This window comes from Stegostoma tigrinum, chromosome 14 (assembly GCF_030684315.1).
Source record: "Stegostoma tigrinum isolate sSteTig4 chromosome 14, sSteTig4.hap1, whole genome shotgun sequence".
Taxonomy (NCBI): domain Eukaryota; kingdom Metazoa; phylum Chordata; class Chondrichthyes; order Orectolobiformes; family Stegostomatidae; genus Stegostoma; species Stegostoma tigrinum.
In genome coordinates, this window is record NC_081367.1 from 58,389,423 (window position 1) to 58,411,127 (window position 21,705).

Below are 21,705 nucleotides of genomic sequence, written 5' to 3' on the forward strand. Positions count from 1 at the left end.
CCCTGTAGCTCAAACCCTCCAATCCTGTAACATCCTTATAAATCTTTTCTGAACCCTTTCAAGTTTAACAAGCTCATTTTTCTAGCTAGGAGACCAGAATTGAACTCAGTATTCTAAAAGTAGCCTCACCAATGTGCTGTACAGCTGACCAACGAAGAGAAGCATGCCAAATGCCTTCTTCACCACCCTGTCTACCTGTGGCTCTACTTTCAAGGAACCATGCCAGTTTTACCCCGGGATCTCTTTGTTTCGGAACACTCCCCTGGGCCGTATCATTAACTGTATAAGCCTGCCCTGGTTTGAGTTACCAAAATGCAACACTTCATTTAACTAAATTAAACTCCATCTGCCACTCCTTGGTCTGTTGAGGCCCCATTGTATTCTGAGATAACCTTCCTCACCGTCCACAACACCACCAAGTTTGGTGTCATCTGCGAACTTATTCACCATAGTTCCTATATTCACATCCAAATCATTTATATAAATGACGTAAAGCTGTGGACCCAACACCAATCCTTGCAGCACAGTGCTGTTACACGCCTCTCAGTCTGAAAAACAACCCTCCACCACCGCCCTCTGTCTCCTGTCTTCAACCCAATTTTAAATCCAATTAGCTAGCTCCTCCTGAATCCCATCTGATCTAACATAGTTGAATGCCAGGGCAGAAATGGCTAACACGAGGGGTCATAGTTTTAAGCTGGTTGGAGGAAAGTATAGAGGGGATGTCAGAGGCGGGTTCTTTACACAGAGAGTTGTGAGAGCATGGAATGCATTGCCAGCAGCAGTTGTGGAAGCAAGGTCATTGGGGTCATTTAAGAGACTGCTGGACATGCATATGGTCACAGAAATTTGAGGATGCATACATGAGGATCAATGGTCGGCACAACATCGTGGGCTGAAGGGCCTGTTCTGTGCTGTACTGTTCTATGTTCTATGTTTTATGTAAGTCTATATAGACAACATCTACTGCTCTGCCTTCATCAGTCTTCTTCGTCACCTCTTCAAAAAACTCTGTCACGTTCATATGACATGATTTCCCACACACAAAGCCATTTTGACCATGTCTAATCAGTCTTTTCCTTTCCAAATGCATGTAAATCCTGCCCCTCAGAATTCCTTCCAACAGGTTACCCACCACTGATGTAACACTCACCAGTCTATAATTCTGTGGTTCTTCCTTACTACTTTTCTTAAATAATGGCACCAAATAAGCCATTCTCTTGTTTTCCAGCGCCTCACCTGTGGCTGTCAATGAAACAATATCTCAGCATGGATCCCAACCATCTATTCCCTAGCTTCCCAAAAAAGTTACATAATTTGATGAAAAGCAGGACAGAATAATGATATAAATAGGAATTACTGGAAATCCAACAGATTTGGTACAAAAACATGCCCAGTTAGATTGGATACCACTACCAAGAAGTTGTGTTATAGTTTTTAGATCTAAAGTGACAAATTTTACTAAATAAGGCATGTTAATGTTTATGCTGTCAAGGTTGTAATCATAAAAGTATGAGGAAAAATCGATAAATTCTACTAGAACCCTGAATGACAATTTGTGGAAATGATCATTTCTTCGCTGGTCTGAGTTTAAACTTGTATTGTTTGTGTGATAACAGTTAGATGTAACTGTATATTTGAAACATATTGACTTGTTACTTGTGTAAAAATTAATACATATTTTTCTACTTAGCTCAATGGAAATAGAGTAAACCTACCTGTGTCTGTCGGAAACTTCCTGGAAGTGCGGATGAGTGGTACCTATGTTTTACTGGAGACTAACTTTGGCCTGTTCGTAAGATTTGATGGCAACCACCATGTAGATGTGTCTGTACCATCAATGTATGCTGGACTGCTCTGTGGCATGTGTGGTAGGTTCAGTAGGCTTTGTGAGCAAATACTTAACATGTTACAAGTTTTCTTTTATGTGCATTCTTTAAATGCATTCATCGTACAGGTAATCCCAGGTTACGGACATGTTCCATTCTTGAGTACATTCTTCATTCGATTTATATGCAAGTTGGAACACAATACACTCCAATATAAAATAGCCATTTGCAATTACAAGCGTCTGTTAGTCAGACATTCATAAATCAGGGGACTACCTGCAGTAGCTTTTAAAACCTGTTACACTCTTTACATCTAAAAACAACTATGCATCATAGGCAAATTTATTATTAGTATTTATCTCAGTGCTAATTAATTGCACACCTGCCTCTTTTTCAGCACCATTCACACTGAGGACAGAGTAGTAGGTTTGAAGTTCTCGTTTTGCAGCATAATTGATGCCTTCACCGTCCAATCCATTTTCATGGCATTGTAAAGTGAAGAATTGTCAATTTGTTGATAAATAAGATCATTTTTCTTTCACTATCTGATCACACCAGGAACGTGATCATGGTTGCCTGAAAAACAGCTCATATAATCCTAACTGCCAAGAAGGACGAAAGACTTGTCCTCAACTTCTATAGCTGTTGTCAAAATGAATGGGAATGGATTATTCCTGTGTCTCAATGACACAACACCTTAAAGAAATACAGAAGACTTTTGGCAGGGTTATGTACTGAATGTGTTAATGGAATCACGGAAATTTATCATATACAAGAAAGTCATTCAGCTGACCACCAGATTCCCGAAAGAGTCATGCACTATCTTATTCCTCTACTTTTTCGAAGGGATGTAGGAAATAGGAGTAGCAACAGGTTACTGGGTTTTTTGAGTTTCCTCCATCAATTCATAAGATCATGGTTAACCTTCCACCTCAACTGCACTTGCCAGCACAATTCCCATATCTGTTAATATCTAAAATCTATTATCTTATTTGTCAACCAGAGCAAAATACTGTGGATGCTGAAGAGTTGGAATAAAATCAAAAGGTCCTAGAAAAACTCCGCATCTGTGGAGAGAGAAACAGAGTTATAACTTTGAGTCCAATATGAGTCTTCTTTGGAATGTACTAAATGACTGAGGGTCACAGCTCAGAAAGATCCCAAAACCTTTTGAATGTTTTGCTTTTAAATTTTTTTTATCTACTCTGCTTTAAAGGCTTTTGTAGATCCTGCTTCCATCACAGTTTTTGGTGTGGCATTTCAAGAAAGGAAAAGGAAATTTCCAAACCTCTTCTGCCAGCTGTAAGAACACTCTCCATATTGAAGAGTGGAGATTCGAGTTACGCTCTGGAAACTTGAACAAATAATATGCACTCACACTTCTTCATCATATTGAGGGAGTGCAGGAGTTTTAGAGATAGCATTTTTGATGGGCTGTTAGAGTCCCCTTAGAAATATAAAAGATACTGTTACACTAATTGAAGGGTGGCAAAGGAGCTCTTCCTTTTTAATCTTTATTTATATCTCACCAACAGAAATAAATTGAATTAGATAATTTTTTTGCTATTTGTGAGACCTTGTTTTAAGCAGACTGGCTGCTGCAATTCTCAACATTACAATGTTCCAGGTTCAGGTTGATTTCGTCCGAAGTTTTTAATTAGTCGTGAGACACTTTGGGGTGTTTCAAGATGAAGGATATTAAAACCAGTTGTGATAACCCACTTTTATTCTTATTGAAAGGAGTGTCTATTGGTTGCACAAAAGAATGTTTACAAGAATTCTGCTAGCTAGCATTATTCTAATGCAGCTATCTCATGGACATGTTGGTTTTCATTCCTACTTTCCCTGGTCTACCATGTGTACTCTAGGTATCACTAATCTGAGGCAGTTCTAATAGTGGAATGTACCCAAAGTGCAGTATTTAAAAGTTCTTACTCATACAGTACTTACAATCACAAGTGAATCTGTTTACGTGAACTTGAATGAGGATCAAACCAAGACAGGTGCTCAACCTGCTTTATCTCGATCTCTAGCCACTCATCAGATGACCTTTTCTGAGCTAGCTAACTAGGTTTTAAGGCAAGCTTCCTTTATACTGTTTCCGTCCAGACAAGCTGTGCATTCAAACTTGATACTGTCCAGTCTACAGCAAATGATCAGTTTGGCCACTGGCAAACATTACAATAATCCACCATGACTAGATTGTTTAATTGCTCATTTAAGATTTGCACGTGTCTCCCTGGAAAGAGACATATCTTTTAATAACCTTTGACCTTAGGCCAGCTTGTTCATGCTGCTCACCACCTTCATATCATCCAGTCGACCTTGATATTTACACCCCACAATTCTGTGACAATCACAAATTTAGCTGATAAATAGTCCACACTATCACATCTGATTTATTGTGTCTATTTTAAACTGAACTCCAGCTTTTCCACAGTTCAATTCATTACTGCTGAGTTGTAACACTTGATATAAACAGACACACATCCTTTTAACAAAACACAGAAACATTTTAAAACCAAATGTTATTTCCAATTATTAGGCCATCACCAGGCTTCATAGTTTTTTCCTTGTTTTGTTTAATTTCATTGAACTTCATTTTGGCTAATGAAGCAAATTGTAGAATTAGAAATAGATTTATTGTCACGTATTCACGAGTGCAGTGAAAAGTTTACAAAGCCGCTATTTACTGTACATCTTAGGTACAAAGGTACCAATGTACAAAATCTAAGGAATAAATTACAAAACTAATAAGTGAAAAGTTCAGCACTACAGTCAGAACCTCGCCTCCAGTCCAAGCTGAGAGCCTGCCCCCAGTCTGCGCCGAACTTTTAGGTTAATATCTACTGGCAGATGTTACTTCATAGGCAATAGAGTGTAAAATGGTAGCTTCATGTACTAGCACAGCTATTTATAACTACTTCTCAAACTCATGATTGTTATATTTCAGCCAGTGCAAGCGGTAACAAAGTTGATAGTGGTTTCACTTACATCAGTTTTGACAAGTTTGGGTTGGTTCTAGCCATTATGCTGTCCTTTTGGGAGTAAAGTAATTTCAGTTTGGTAACAATACCAAAATCCTAGTATGGTAGCATCAAGAAATGAACACATGATAAAGGGGACTATAGAAGTTCTGATCCTATAACTTTGTGTGATTAGGTAACTACAACGGTGACCCTGCTGATGATCTTATTATGCCTAATGGCAGCCTTGCAACAAGTTCTAATGAACTCGGAGAGAGTTGGCAAGTACCTGATGTATTAATGGAGTAAGTATACACAAGTATTACGTCTGAAACAAAAATCACAATATCATTTTTAAAAATCATTCTGAGGAAGTGGTTGACATTGTTAAGATATTTATTGTCCATCAAAAGTTATCCTTGAGAAGGCAATTGTGGACTTTGTTCTTGAACTATTGCAGCACAGGAAGATGACAATTAGCATAAGCTCTTATGGAATAAGGAATGAATCAGGAGCCAGTGTTTCTGCTTCCGACCATCATTCTTCCAGAAACATCTAGGTGTGAAGTTTGTATAGAAGGGTCTATGGACTAAGCCTAGTTGGAAAACTCATTGTAAGAGCAGAGCAGTCCAGGTCAAGCTGGACCATGCTTCAAATCATTTCGTATTTCTCACTTCAATTTTTTCCACTCTTACTTCCAAATACAGGTGCAATCATGGTGAGAATGACTTTAAATGTGATCCAGAAATAAAGGAGAATGCTGAGAAAGATACCATGTGTGGAATGATTACAAATCTGTCAGGTATGATGCTTTCTTTTCATTCAATACTATAACATATCAATTCAAAGCAAAGTAAAGTGAAAGCAGATTAAAAGCCAGATGATTTCTGCAATGGTTACAAACTCACGGCATTGAAGTCCTATCTGTTGATATGCAGTTGTCATTAAGCAAGCATGATGCTGTTTATTTTTTAAAAAAATCGATGATGGGATGATATGCTTTTGTTGCCTTTGAGAGGTGTTGGTGGGCTGTCGGTATTGGCAGGCCACCAAGCTTTGGAGAGGGAGCTCAGGATTTTGATCCAGCAATAGTGAAGGAGTGGCAATATTTCCACGTCAGAATGCTGAGTGGTTTTCAGTGCAAGCTTTCTACCTATCATAAAATCCTCTTCAACCTTATTGTGAAATGTTTGTAGTCTAAGCTGTCCAGTTTATCATTAAAAATAATAAGGGACTTCATTGGGGAATAAGGAGGAAAGAAACTTCAAATATAAGAGACTACAACTAATTAAGTAATTCACATTGCTTGTAAGAAGAAAATGATTTCTGAATGACTTCAAATGCAATTTAGGGATTTGGATTTTTTAAAATGATTATAGATATCTGGAACCTAGTTACTGGCAGTGTTATCTATACATGGAGTAATGACTTCTCAGGAGGGAGTCTTGGGCCCCAATCTAACATGTCATGATGATGTGGCTGTGAAATAATATTCCAGGCTGGAAATCCAAAGCAGCATGTGAAGAAAGAAAGGACTTGTATTTATGTGGTTCTTTATTATGTTCAAATCTTTCCACAATCAATAAATTATTTCTTTCCTACCGACAACCAGACATTTACCCCAAATAATGCTCTTCATCTCATCAATGACACAGGAGGTATTCAGGTGCAAAATAATAAACATACAGGGGGCTATACATACTTTAGAACAATGATGGAGTTTGAATGTTCTACTCATAAATAATTTTTTGCTTTGAATTGCATGTAAAGTACAGTGCTGTTATGGAACATGTTTCAAGATTACACACTGAATTCGTTGTTCGGGATAGCTTCTTGAAATAGCATTAAGTGAGAAATAATTATTTTTCTGTCTGGATGTAACTTACTTGTATTGTTTGCCTAGGTTTATTCAAAGAGTGCCACGTTAAAGTTCCACCTCAGAATTACTTTGAAAATTGTGTCTATGATATGTGTATGAGCGGAGGACAGTCTACAACACTTTGTTTTGCCATACAAACCTACGCTGATTTGTGTGCTCAAGCAGGAGTTTGTATAGAGTGGAGAAATAATTCCTTCTGCCGTAAGTTGTATTTTATAGTTTATTAAGTATGTACTTTCCACAACAAGCAGGAAAAATCAAATCCAATTATAATCCCTTCAGCTTACTTTTGATCAGCAGGAAAGTGATGAAAGGAATCATTGACAATGTTATCAAACAGCGTTTATTCACCAATAACCTAAGCTGATTTGGGTACAGATCTCATTTCAGCCTTAGTCCAAGGATAGAAAAAAGAGCAGAATTCCAGAGGTAAGGTCTGAGAGAATGCACTTGATATCAGAGCTGCATTTGTCGGAATGTAAAATCAGTAAACCCAAGTAAGATTGAAGTTAAAGGGAATTGGAGAAAAACACTCTAACGTTTGGAGTCCCACCTAGTATAAACAAAGATTTTTGGAAGGTAAATATTGCAATCCCAGGACAGCCCCAGGATGTTCCTAACAACTGCATCTTAAGCATAACCATTTTAGCTGTTACATCAATGATCTTCCCTTCAGCATAAAGTCAGAATGAGTTGTTCAGTTCTGTTCATGCCACCAACTGCCTAACTAAGATCCCTACCAACCTTCAGGTCTGGAAGATTCTGAAATATAGGTTGCTGTAATTATCACTGTAGCTTCTTGCATCCTTTCTCCCCCTGAGTTTTTATAGATCATTTACTACCAGACTGTCTGCTGCAAACATTCCCAATCCCCCTATGGTTTTCGTAGCATTTAGCCCAAAAACAACTTTGTCACCTAACTAATATCAATTGTCTAAGCATAATTTGGGATTGAAATATAGATATTCCTTGTCTATGAGTCCATACCATTGTTCTGCTTGCTGCTGATGATATTACTGCAAAAGTCAGATTCCAGAATGAAACCTGGTTTGATAGACCTTAAATCTTATTTTTGCATTTTGGTTACCATGGTGATCAGTAATTAAGCATATGATCATGAGTTTTCCAATATACTTTTGTTTAAAACACAAAAGCATCGGAGAAAGCAAAGCTATGCACCATTAGTAATTTGGAAAGGTCCTAATATGAGATAATAGTATTAGGTGGTGTTGTAGTGGTAATGGCCCTGTAATTCAGAAGCCAAAGCTAAAGCTCTGGAGACATTGGTTCCAATCCCTCACAATGGCAGATGGTGAAATTTGATTTCAAATGATCTAGAATTAAAAGCTATCGTAATGGCAACGATGTAACCATTGTCAATTATCATGACAACCTATCTGGTTCAGTACTGTCTTTTAGGGAAGGATATCTGCTGCCTGTCTACTTGGTCTGGCCTAGATGTAACACTAGAACCACAGCAATTTGGTAGATTCTTAACTGTCTGTAAAATGGCCTTGCAAGCCATAAAGTCATAAGACCATAACACATAGGAGTGGAAGTAAGGCCGTTCGGCCCATCGAGTCCACTCCACCATTTAATCATGGCTAATGGGCATTTCAACTCCACTTCCCTGCACTCTCCCCGTAGCCCTTGATTCCTCAATCCCTTGATTGAGTTTATCAATCTCTGCCTTGAAGACATTTAATGTCCTGGCCTCCACTGTGCTCCGTGGCAAAGAATTCCACAGGCCCACCAGTCTCTGGCTGAAAAAATGTTTCTTCCTTTCTGTTTTAAATTTACCCCCTCTAATCCTAAGGCTGTGCCCACGGGTCCTAGTCTCCCCGCCTAACAGAAACAACTTCCCAGCGTCCACCCTTTCTAAACCATGAATTATCTTGGTAGTTTCTATTAGATCTCTCCTCAACCTTCTGAACTCTAATGAATACAATCCCAGGATCCTCAGCTGTTCATCGTATGTTAAATTTATCATTCCAAGGATCATCTGTGTGAATCTCCGCTGGACACGCTCCACCGCCAGTATGTCCTTCCTGACGTGTGGGGCCCAAAACTGGACACAGTATTCAAAATGGGGCCTAACTAGAGCTTTATAAAGTCTCAGAAGCACATCACTGCTTTTATATTCCAACCCTCTTGAGATAAATGACAACGTTACATTCGCTGTCTTTATCACGGATTCTAGCTGCAAGTTAACCTTCAGAGAATCCTGGACCAACACTCTCAGATCCCTTTGTACTTCTGCTTTATGAATTTTCTCACCGTTTAGAAAATTGTTCATGCCTGTATTCTTTTTTCCAAAGTGCAAAACCTCGCATTTACTCACGTTGAATTTCATCAGCCATTTCCTGGACCACTCTCCTAAACTGTCTAAATCTTTCTGCAGCCTCCCCACCTCCTCAGTACTACCTGCCTGTCCACCTATCTTCGTATCATCGGCAAACTTCAGCAGAATGCCTCCCGTCTTTTCATCCAGATCATTAATATATAAAGTGAACAGCTGTGGCCCCAATACTGAACCCTGTGGGACACCACTTGTCACTGGTTGCCATTCCGAAAAAGAGCCTTTTATCAGACAGCCAATCCTCAATCCAAGCCAGTAGCTCACCTCAAACACCATGGGCCCTCACCTTACTCAGCAGCCTCCCGTGAGGCACCTTATTGAAGGCCTTTTGGAAGTCTAGATAGATAACGTCCACTGGGTTTCCCTGGTCTAACTGACTTGTTACCTCTTCAAAGAATTTTAACACGTTCGTCAGGCACGACCTCCACTTACTAAATCTGTGCTGACTTATTCTAACCCGACCCTGCACTTCTAAGAATTTAGAAATCTCATCCTCAACAATGGATTCTAGAATTCTACCAAGAACCGAGGTTAGGCAAACTGGCCTATAATTTCCCATCTTTTGTCTTGAGCCTTTCTTAAACAAGCGGGTTACAACAGCAATTTTCCAATCATCTGGGACTTTCCCAGACTCCAGTGACTTTTGAAAGATCACAACCAAAGCCTCCGCTATTTCCTCAGCCATTTCTCTCAGGAGTCTAGGATGTAGCCCATTGGGGCCAGGAGATTTATCAATTTTTAGACCTTTTAGCTTTTCTAGCACTTTCTCTTTTGTAATGCCTACCATACTCAACTCTGCCCCCGACTCTCCTTAATTGTTGGGATACTACTTGTGTCTTCCACTGTGAAGACTGACACAAAGTACTCATTAAGTTCTTCAGCTATTTCCTTATCTCCCATCACTAGCCTCCCAGCATCAATTTGGAGTGGCCCAATGTCTACTTTTGCCTCTCATTTGTTTCTTACGTATTGAACGAAACTTTTACTATCATTTCTAACATTACTAGCTAGCCTACCTTCATATTTGATTCTCTCCTTCCTTATTGCTCTCTTTGTAATTCTCTGTTTGTTTTTGTAGCCTTCCCAATCTTCTGATTTCCTTGGCCACTTTATAGGCTGTCTCTTTTGCTTTGATAAATTTCCTGACTTCCTTTGTCTGCCATGGCTGCCTAATCCCACCCCGGATAAATTTTCTTGTCTTTGGGATGAATCTCTGTACTGTGTCCTCAAATACACCCAGAAACTCCTGCCATTGTTGCTCTACTGTCGTCCCCACTAGGCTCTGCTTCCAGTTGATTTTCATCAATTCCTGTCTCATGCCCCTGTAATTACCTTTATTTAACTGTAACACCATTACATCTGATTTTGCCTTCTCTCTTTCAAACTGCAGACTGAACTCTACCATATTATGATCGCTGCCTCCTAAGTGTTCCCTTACTTCAAGATCTTTTAGAAAGTCAGGCTCATTACATAGCACTAAGTCCAGAATAGCCTGCTCCCTTGTGGGCTCCATCACAAGCTGTTCCAAAAAGCCATCCTGTAAAAATTCCATGAATTCCCTTTCTTTGGATCCACTGGCAACATTATTCACCGAGTCCACCTGCATATTGAAGTCCCCCACGATCACCATGACCTTGCCTTTCTGACATGCCCTATCTATTTCCCGGTGCATCTTGCGCCCCTGGTCCTGATCACTGTTAGGAGGTCTGTACATAACTCCCATTATGGGTTTTTTTGCCTTTGTTGTTCCTCAACTCCACCCACACAGACTCCACATCCACTGACCCTATGTCATTCAGTGCCGTAGATTTAATTTAATTTTTAACTAACAAGGCAACCCCGGCCCCTTTGCCCACCTCCCTGTCTTTTCGATGGGTTGTAAATCCTTGGACGTTTAACTGCCAGTCCTGAACTCCGTGCAACCACGTCTCTGTGATGCCTATCACATCATAATCATTCCAGATGATTTGTGCTGTTTATTCATCTACTTTGTTACAAATACTACGAGCATTTAGGTAAAGTGCCTTAATGCTAACTTTCTTATCATTATTAGAGATATTGGAAATCCTAAGGTGTCGTAAGCTATCCTTCCTTTTTGCTGTATTCCTCGTCTGACCAAGCCACTCAGTTGTTTCAAAGCTCTTAAGAGCCTAAAGAAAGGAATGAAACTGGATGACTACCTGGCATTGACCTAGACACTGGAAACAATGACAACAGCTGGGTATCATCTGACAAAATTGGGAGAAGTGTCCTATAGACTAATCACGCAACAGCCTGAGATAGTCATACTCATAGAATCAAACTTTATAGTCACCACAAACATCATCCATGGTATATTCTGTCCCAACCACAGGACTAATCACTCAAGGAGGTGGCACTACGATATACAGTTAAGGTGGAGCTGTGCTGGGATCCTCATTGACTTTGGTCTCCTGCTGTCAGGCCAAAGAGAAGCCTTGGCTGATACTTGGCCTTCTTTGCTGATGAACCAGTGCTATTCCATGTGAAACACCACTAGGCAGGTGCACTAAAAGTGGCAAGGGTGCAAAGATGACTGTATCTGGGGAACTTCAATGTAAGTTACCGAGAGTGCCTCAGCAGCGTCATGACTGACCAAGCAGACTTGACTGCTAGAGACATAGCTGCTGAACTTGCCTTGTGGCAGATGGTGAGAACCAACAAGAGGGAGAAACATAACTGACCTCATCCTCAACAATTTACCTGTCACAATTGCACCCATTCATTACAGTATCAATAGGAGTGACCACCACACAATCCTTATGAAGATGAAGTCCCATCTTTACACTGAAGATGCTGTCTTTTGTATTCACTTACTTATATTGTCTTTTACATATTTCATTGATTTGACTATCAATTTGTGTACAACGTTCAAATTTAACATAAAAAAGACTTTCACCAGTTACCATTGACAAAACAAACAACTTGTCCTTTTGCATTTAAAGAGCATAAACTAATTGCAATCAGCTCCAGTGAATCTAGCTCTGTCTCTGACTGCCTTCAATGAGATCCTTTTCTCACCTAAAAATCTTCACGATGCTGACACTTGTTTCATGGTCCTCTTCTTGCTGATTCTTTAGTTGATGCTCACTACCTAATGGTCCTTCTGTTGTCTGCTTCTTTAACTGGTGCTGACTGTCTGTCTCAGGTCCTTCTCTCGTCTGCTCCTTTAGGTGATGCTGAATGTCTGTCTGAGGTCCTTCTCTCGCCCGCTCCTCTCTTGTTTGCTAATTAATTAATGCAAAATCACAACAACTTCCAGTGAGACGTTTTGTCATACTTATGTTGGGATTTTAGGCCATGCAACACGTATGCTGTCAAGAAGTTCATATCAGACAAACTAATTTGTTTTCCCCCTCCTATTGGAATGCTACTTACGCTGACTGCAGAATTAAATGAACTTAATTACATATCTTTGTTTTCTTTAGCCCTATCCTGCCCCAGTGGTAGTCACTATGAGAGATGTGGCACAAGTTGTCCTGCTACTTGTACAGATCTGTCTGCACCAGACAACTGCCTTCTACCAACTGTTGAAGGATGTTTCTGTGACCCTGGATATGTTCTGAGTGTGGATCAATGTGTTCCAAACAATCAGTGTGGCTGTGTGGATGACAGTGACAAATACTATCAGGCAAGTGTCGTTTAGTACCATGTGAGCAACTTGAATGGAAATAATGTGCAGAAAATGTATGGTAAATCAAACTGCAGCTGAAAGGAATATGTAATTTCTGTTGGAATTCTGCACATTTACCTGTCTGTTTGAGTTCCAGAGTTGACTATGGCAATGGAATAATCTTCAACCCTGTTTCACACATCAAGGGGCTATGTTTGGGAGAATTTCTGGATTTTTAGACATCAAGTGCATCATACCTCAATAGCACTTAGTGAAAGAGGCCTGTTGTATTTTTTTTTAAAGACTCCCAGAGAAATTGATTATTTTTAAAATGTTGACATGTGGCTCTTTTTGTAGATGAAGAACTTCTTACTTTCTTTTTCTTCAAATCCAGGACAAGCCTCAGCTATTCTGAATGGCGAAGCTCTGTCTCACTTCCCCTTTTGTTAAATTGTGATTTGTGCTGCTGTTGTGCTGTAGGACAGTAATGAAATGGAACTGTCCTTGGGATTTAGGATGAGGATTGAGCTTGAGGTTAGTGTGGCCAGGGTTCCTGCTTTGCCAAGCTGGAGGAAGGGAACCCCAGAGGGGCCATGGGAAGATAGGCATATGCTATAATGGAAGTCATGGAAAACTTTTTGAACTTAACTTTGAAATGGCTCCTTCATGCAGACAATACCTCCAAGGTGCCATGATCAAGACTGTTTACAATCTGGTTAAACTCTACAAAAGTTACTGAGGCAATGTCTATTTGCGCAAATGAATTGGACAGGTAAGGAGTGCTGGCCTCATGAACCAACCCAAACCACACCCTTAAAGGCACTGCTACATATCAGAAATTCCATGAATTAGGTGATGAATCCTCGAAGTGGGACGTGGTCATGATTTCTAAAGAACTCCTGAGTCCTCCAAACTTAGGAAAAATCCAGTCCAATATGTTTGATTTACCTCACAGAAATGCAGAGATGACACTGTTCTTCTGTCTGCAACAGGTTTATTGACAGTTCTTTAAATATGTCAGTACTCATAGAATTTTGACGCATGAGCTCACAACTGAGACTCCTCGTTCTCATTCTAGAAATGTCTGTCTACTCTCACTCTTAAAGGCTCTGTACAGGATTATTCAAACACAATGAACATAAACCAGTCAAGAGACTAATGAAACATAAATCCATTAAACCACTGAACACTATACTGATGATATTTGCCTTATTGCAAGAACTAAAGCAGATTTTTGGAAATTCACTGATAAGCTGTAAATCAGAACTATAAGATTTGAAGTACACATTTAAAAATAAAGGAGGCAAAGATTATGTCTGTTGGGAAGGATCAGGGCGATTTCCATATTCCAACTGTAAGGAATGCGCTGAACAGAAAAGTTTGCTCACATTGGTGGGTTAGTACCAGAAAATGGGCATGGTGAAGGAAACCTCAAAAGATTCTCTTGAACTTGACTCTGCTTTTTTTAGAAGATAAAGCAGTGTATTTAAGGCTGAAGATGCTCTAAAGGTATGGCTATCCTGATCGTATAATACAGATCTGAGGGTTGGTAAATGAGAAAAGCTGATGAGCAAAAGATTTTAACAGGCGAAGCGTCAATGAAGGGTGAATTCAAAAAGCAAGCTGTCATTACCTCAAAAGGTACTGTTAGCTCTTAGATGGTGGATGGTAGGAGACTGAAATAGTCTAGTAATTCTAGAGACTTAGGAAGACTGCATTGGAGGGCTTAAGGCACTTGATGAAAGAACTCCAAAAACACAATGTTACAGTATATCTCCTTGACACAAAAAGATTCTGTGGTAGTCTGAACATCATCTTCAAACATATCACCAGAATGTTCCAAACGAAAAAGAAGAGTAATATTTGATTTGAAACATTGTTTCTCTTTTCCACAAATGCTGCCAGACCTGTTGAATTTATCCAGCACTTTCTGTCTATTATTACAAAATAACTTATCTATTTTACCTACGCAAAGGCCTTCTCAAAATATACGAAGTGGTTTTAATGATGGATGCTGATGCCCTTCAGAACAAAAAGCAGTAATTATCAGGCAATCACAGATAAGATTTTGTAGTCATGTCATTTCTTGTAGTGCTAATGGAGTCATCAGTTATCATAAAATTAAGTCTGAAGACAGTGGCAATATGTAATGCCCTCCATTTTCATAGTATCCACAGAGATGTAGAAAACAGAAATAAAATATTGACTAGCTATTAAGTGAATTGAAATCAGATCACAATTTCCAGGCATCCGATCCTCATTGATAAGTAATGGAGCAGTATTGAAGTAGGCCAGATTTTATGATGTAACCATTCAGCTACTTCTCATTGAAATCTTTTTGTTTTAACAATGTGCTCTCTGTCAAAATTTTTCAGCTAAATGAGTCTTGGTTCACACATGAGAACTGCACTGAACGCTGTACATGCTCGGGAAAAAATACCATCAGCTGTACAGCCTGGAAGTGTGGAGTGTTGGAAAAATGTGAGAGACGTGATGGAGAGCTGGGTTGTCACATGACAGGTTAGTAACGTACCTCGTGACAAGGTCGAATAATGAACTGCCATCGGAAAGTGATATCTTTAGCTCAAAAGTGTTCAAGGGTGAAAGGTCAAGTTTTAAAAGCTATTTATGCGATAAAATTTGAGCTTTGAGGAAAGTGTGCCAAAATTTTACTCATAACTTGTCTCCTACCACCATTCATTTTTCATAAATATTTCATGGGATATAGGCACTCCTCATAAAGCCAACACTTGTTGCCCCCATCCCCAATCCCTTGAACTGAGTGGCATTAGCGATAGACTGGGCATGTCTTCAAGGTTAATGTCAGGTTAAATATGAAAAAAATTGACAAAGAGTTTCTTTTTTGGATGGTTGCCAGAGAAGCATGGAATTTTAACTAGTGAATGGAGTTTGGAGTGGGGACTGAAAGCAACAACTTAGAGGAAATTTCAACTCTACTGGATATTAGATAAGCAGTCTAGAAATTTAATGAACCGAAAGGTTATGAGGTGGAATGGGGTATTATTAGCCTTTATGTGAAAAACAACAGTGAATTCAGATGATGTTGCCATGGGGCGGCATGTAGATAAGAAATAGAAGAGGACCAAGGATCAATCCTTGGAGGACACCAGAGGTAGCAGTGAGAAATCATCATCAGTCATACCCTTGTTTTGATTAGTTTGCGCACTTTCACACTGCTGGATCAGCTGTGGGCTTTTTCCAGTAACCATGTCCAGTTTTCCACAGGACAAGAGTGACTACACTTCAGTGCTGTTTCGTTAGCTGTAAATCACCTTGGGATATCCATTTGACCATTCAAAGTTGAATGTCTGAATATTAAACTGGGCAGGAGCCAGTTTGGCTGCAATGAGCCTGAATTATTGAATTTCTTTTCAATAACCAGTGAATGGCAACTTTGTGCACTTTTCACTGGACTGATGTATTCCTATGCTTAGTATATGTAACAAATAAATCTAAATCTAAATCAATCACTATTATTGGAGGTATTAGTGCCCATGGCAGAGAATGGGTCAGTAAATTCAGAAGAACAGTCAAAAATGAAGCAGTTCTGAAACATCTTAATGTACTTATCCAGAAGTATTTTTTTAACCATAGAAAAGCTTCTCTAAAATATCACTAAACTATTATTGTTTATCTAGGAAGTGCATCATGTTTTGTTGGTGGTGATCCTCACTATTATACCTTTGATAAGATCATGTACACATTCTCGGGCACTTGTGCATACACTCTGGTAAAGGCTTTTGACAACAGCAATGTGGTTCCTGTCAACATCACCGCAGTGAATGAAGCACATGGTCAGAACCAATCAACATATTTGAGAGAAATCTACATAGATGTGTATGGTGTTCATCTCACACTGCAGAAAAACAGGAGGTTCTTGGTAAGATCTTAAATGTGCAATATGAAAGTCACAAAAGATTTCACTTGTAACAACCTATATTTTGTTTTCTTCATGCTTCTTTGTTGGATGCTCATTAAGTGAAAGATTCTAATATGAATGAATGAATGAAAAACCCAACCTCAAATTCACCTGGACCATTTCCAACACATCCCTCACCTTCCTGGACCCCTCTGTCTCTATCTCAGGCAACCACCTAGAAACCGATGTCCATTTCAAGCCCACCGACTCCCACAGCTACCTAGAATACACCTCCTCCCACCCACCTTCCTGCAAAAATTCCATCCCCAGTTCCCAATTCATTCACCTCCGCCGCAGCTGCTCCCAGGATGAGGTATTCCACTCCCACACATCCCAGATGTCCTCGTTCTTCAAGGATCGCAACTCCCCCCCGCCCGCACAGCAGTCGAGAACGCCCTCGACCGAGTCTCCTGCATTTCCCGAACCTCATCCCTCACACCACGCCCCCACAATAACCGCCAAAAGAGAATCCCCCTAGTCCTCATATACCACCCCACTAACCTCCAGATACAACGCATCATCCTCCGACACTTCTGCCATCTACAATCTGACCCTAGCACTAAAATCATTTTTCCATCCCCACCCTTGTTTGCCTTCCGGAGAGACTCCCTTGTCCTCTCCGCACTCCCCTCTAACCCCACCAAACCTGGCATTTTACCCTGCAACTGCAGGAAGTGCTACACCTGCCCCCACACCTCCTCCCTCATGCCCATCTCAGGCCCCAAGATGACTTTCCACAACAAGCAGATGCTCACCTGCACATCCATCAATGTGGTATACTGCATCCACTGTACACGGTGTGGCTCCCTCTACATTGGGGAAACCAAGCGGAGGCTTGGGGACTGCTTTGCAGAACATCTATGCTCAGTTCGCAATAAACAACTGCACCTCTCAGTCACAAACCATTTCAACTCCCCCTCCCCTTCCTTAGACGACATGTTTATCCTGGGCCTCCTGAAGTGCCATAATGATGCCACTCGAAGGTTGCAGGAACAGCAACTCATAACCGCTTGGGAACCCTGCAGCCCAATGGTATCAATGTGGACTTCACAAGCTTCAAAATCTCCCCTCCCCCCACTGCATCCCAAAACCAGCCCAGCTTGTCCCGCCTCCCTAACCTGTTCTTCCTCCCACCTATCACCTCCTCCCACGTCAAGCCACACCTCCATTTCCAACCTACTAACCACTTCCCACCCCCTTGACCTGTCCGTCCTCCCCGGACTGACCTATCACCTCCCTACCTCCCCACTTATACTCTCCTTTCCACCTATCTTCTCCTCTATCCATCTTCGGTCCGCCTCCCCCTCTCTCCCTATTTATTTCAGAATCTTCTCCCCATCCCCCTTTTCTGATGAAGGGTCTAGACCCGAAACATCAGCTTTTGTGCTCCTAAGATGCTGCTTGGCCTGCTGTGTTCATCCAGCTCCATACTTTGTTACCAAGCACTATCTATATTGTGCTACAATGTTAGTATTGGGGGCTGCTATACCCTTTGTTTTAAAGTGATAAAGATAGTGAAACTGTACATTACAATAATGAATTGATGAAAACATCCATTTTAATGCTATTAGACTTATAAAAACCCTGGAAAATGTTGTGTCTTATTTTGCCAGAAAACTAACTTTAGCATGCTGATGGAGAAAGTGAAGTTGCATGGGGTCCACGGTGTGCTAACTAGATGAATAAAAAACTGGCTAGACAACAGGAGACAGAGAGTACTGGTGGTAGGGTGTTTTTCGAATTGAAGACCTGTGACCAATGGTGTTCCACAGGGGTCTGTGCTGGGACCACTGTTGTTTGTGATAAATGTAAATGATTTGGAGGAAGGTATAGGTGGTCCGATTATCAAGTTTTCATATGACACGAAGGTTGGTGGAGTAGCAGATAGTGAAGGGGACTGTCAGAGATTACAGCAGAATATAGATAGATTGGAGAGTTGGGCAGATAAATGGCAGATGGAGTTCAATCTGGGCAAATGCGAGGTGATGCATTTTGGAAGATCTAATTCAAGAGCGAACTATACAGTAAATGGAAAAGTCCTGGGGAAAATTAATGTTCAGAGAGATCTGGGTGTTCAGGTCCATTGTTTCCTGAAGGTGGCAACGCAGGACAGTAGAGTGGTCAAGAAGGCATACGGCATGCTTTCGTTCATCAGACGGGGTATTGAGTACAAGAGTTGTCAGGTCCTGTTACAGTTGTATAAGACTTTGGTTCGGCCACATTTAGAGTACTGCATACAGTTCTGGCTACCACATTACACATCTGAACACCCAGATCTCTATGTACATCAATTTTCCCCAGGACTTTTCCATTTACTGTATAGTTCGCTCTTGAATTAGATCTTTCAAAATGCATCACCTCGCATTTGCCCATTACCAAAAGGATGTGGATGCTTTGGAGAGTGTGCAGAGGAGGTTCACCAGGATGTTGCCTGGTATGGAGAGCGCAAGTTGTGAAGGAAGGTTGAGTAGATTAGGATTATTTTCATTAGAAAGACGGAGATTGAGGGAGGGCTCCTGACTGAGGTCTACAAAGTCATGAGGGGTATAAACAAGGTGGATAGCAAGAAGCTTTTTCCCAGAGTGGGGGACTCAATTACTTGGGGTCATGAGCTCAAAGTGAGTGGAAGAAAGTTTATGGGTGATATGCGTGGAAAGTTCTTCACAGAGGGTGGTGGGTGCCTGGAATGCGTTGCCAGCGGAGGTGGTAGACGCAGACACGATTATGTCTTTTAAGATGTATCTGGACCGGTACATGGATGGGCAGGGAGCAAAGGGATACAAACCCTTAGAAAATAGATGACAGGTTTAGACAGAGGATCTCGATCGGTGCAGGCTCGTGCTGTAATTTTCTTTGTTATTTGTTCTTTAACACTGCTAAACTTCTACACTGTCCATGAAAAGCAATTTTAGAATTATGGAATGGAATATTTCTTATTTAATATATATATTAAATATGTTGAATTTGCCTTCTGTTTTAATTTGGTTATAAAATTTATTTTGATGTGTGAGTTTTAAACTCTTTGGACACTTTTAACTTCCTGGTTTGCAGTAAATGAATACTGCAATGCTGGCGGTTGGTTATCTGCTTACCAACATCAATTCTGCTGCATGTCAGGACGTCATCTTGATTAGGCACCAGATTTCAGTTGCTAATAGAAAAGGGAAAATATTCATCATGGAGATCTTTCTGGGCAGCTGTCTTCAAGGTCAGCTCTGAACACTTTATATTTCACTGCTGATTGCAAAAGCTGTGCTACTGTCTAGCGCAAGTAGATGGCGAGTTATGGTCACTTACCTCTTCCACAGCAGTATGTTGCAGACTCAGGAGGGCAACTCCTATTGCAGCGGAGAAACAGTTTCTATCTTTCATACAAACTATTCTGTGTCTGTAATTCAGTACTGAATTTTAATATAAAATGGCTCAGTGTCAATTTTGGCGAATTTCATGGTGGGTTTAGATCTGTGAGCCCTTGCAGAATTACTCATGCCATTTACCCAAACTCACCTTACTGACTTTGCATTATGCCTCTATGGCGCCCTGTTTGGTACACTGTCCATCTTGCCATAGGCAGAAGTACTCGTCATTGCCAAGACTTTCTGTGATTCCTGGTACCAGTACCATCTTTTGAATTCAGCCATGCACCCAGTCAATCTGCTTGTCTGCAGTTGCCCCGCATAGTTCCTGGCCAATTGCCTCAGACACGTTGCGTAGAGGAAAATTGGCACCCTGACATCTAACATTGTCCTCACAGTTCAGAGTAGTTTCATGTTTTGTGGAAGTGGGTATAGCTGACTACTGTCTGCTTTGAAACTGTGGTGAACTAACCTACAAGATAAATTTTCATTTCTATAAGATGAAGTTGTAAATTAATCGGAAAAAGCTTACAACTTGCAACTGAGTGCAAAACTGTAAAATTATAGATAAATCATCTTTAGTAGAAACCTTATGAATTTCACTTCTATTTCAATGGAAATGAACATCCTAAACTGGGTGGGTAATACATTTGCACCCTGTTTAATGACAGAGGAAAGATGGAAATCCATTCTTTATAAACTGATTGAGAATTCACATTTGAGAAAACATTCTCTCCCCCACCTCACCATCATGCTTTCAGTTGGTCCTAGTATTTTGTTTTCTCAATTTTCAGACATTACTGTTTAATTTTTAGTTCTTTAAAGTTGTTTTGAATTATAATCATTTTGCTCCAGTTGATGATGCCTGTCTCATGCAAAGAATCTTACTTTCCAGCTAAATGGGAAAAGAACTCGCACACCAATGCAAAATCGTTTGAGAGGCATAAATGTTATAACAAATGGTATCTACGCAATTGTTGAGACAGATTTTGGAATGTCAGTGAAATACGATGGCAACCACAACCTTGAGATCAATTTGCCAAACTCATATTATTCAAAGGTAAGGAAACCATGCATTTAATTTCATGGTCTACCAAAATATTATGCACCTATTTGAAGGGAATAGAGAACCTCTAGCAGTCCCTAAAGAACTGAGAATCTGTAATCAAACCACAGTGTTGAGGGCACAATGTAGCATCTGCAATAAAATTAATAGTTTTTTCAATGAGTTACAGAACAATCTAATAATGTGTGCATATTTAAATGCAATGTAATCTAAATAGAATAAATATTCTTTCATATTGTAAATCATTTTATAAATCTTGTCTTGGGTAAGGCTGTGAAAGGATATTTTTCATGAAAGGTTTAGGTAAATAGTTCTGTTATCTTGATGTAATTTCATTCTACTGTGTAAGTTTGAAATTAGTAGCAAATGCAAAAATAAATTGTGGTTAAAAATACATATTCAGAACAGGCCATCATTGAAGAAATTTCCAAAACTCGGTTTTGAGGAAGGGTCACTGGACCCAAAATGTTAACTGTTTTCTCGTTCACAGATGCTGCCAGACCTGCTGAACTTTTCCAGCAACTTTATTTTTCTTCCTGATTTACAGTTCTGAAGTTCTTTTGGTTTTTAAAAGAATGCTGAGTGCGATTTTCCCTCCCAAGAGGTGGATGTAGCCTGAGAGTGATGTAGAGAGGAGTACAGACCAAAGAAAGTATGAGTCAGGAACATGGTTTTGGAA

The 21,705-nt window shown here is 40.1% G+C and overlaps 1 protein-coding gene across 1 annotated transcript in view; it reads left to right on the plus strand.

Moving 5' to 3' along the window:
- LOC125457768 (IgGFc-binding protein-like) overlaps positions 1 to 21,705 on the plus strand; it is a 108,802-nt gene that overhangs the window by 59,010 nt on the left and 28,087 nt on the right. Inside the window, exons 50-57 of the mRNA XM_059651192.1 lie at positions 1,694 to 1,871; positions 4,992 to 5,100; positions 5,503 to 5,597; positions 6,699 to 6,875; positions 12,480 to 12,682; positions 15,040 to 15,184; positions 16,324 to 16,565; positions 20,856 to 21,020. Coding sequence (XP_059507175.1) covers positions 1,694 to 1,871; positions 4,992 to 5,100; positions 5,503 to 5,597; positions 6,699 to 6,875; positions 12,480 to 12,682; positions 15,040 to 15,184; positions 16,324 to 16,565; positions 20,856 to 21,020 — 1,314 coding nt within the window. The remainder of the gene's footprint in view (positions 1 to 1,693; positions 1,872 to 4,991; positions 5,101 to 5,502; positions 5,598 to 6,698; positions 6,876 to 12,479; positions 12,683 to 15,039; positions 15,185 to 16,323; positions 16,566 to 20,855; positions 21,021 to 21,705) is intronic.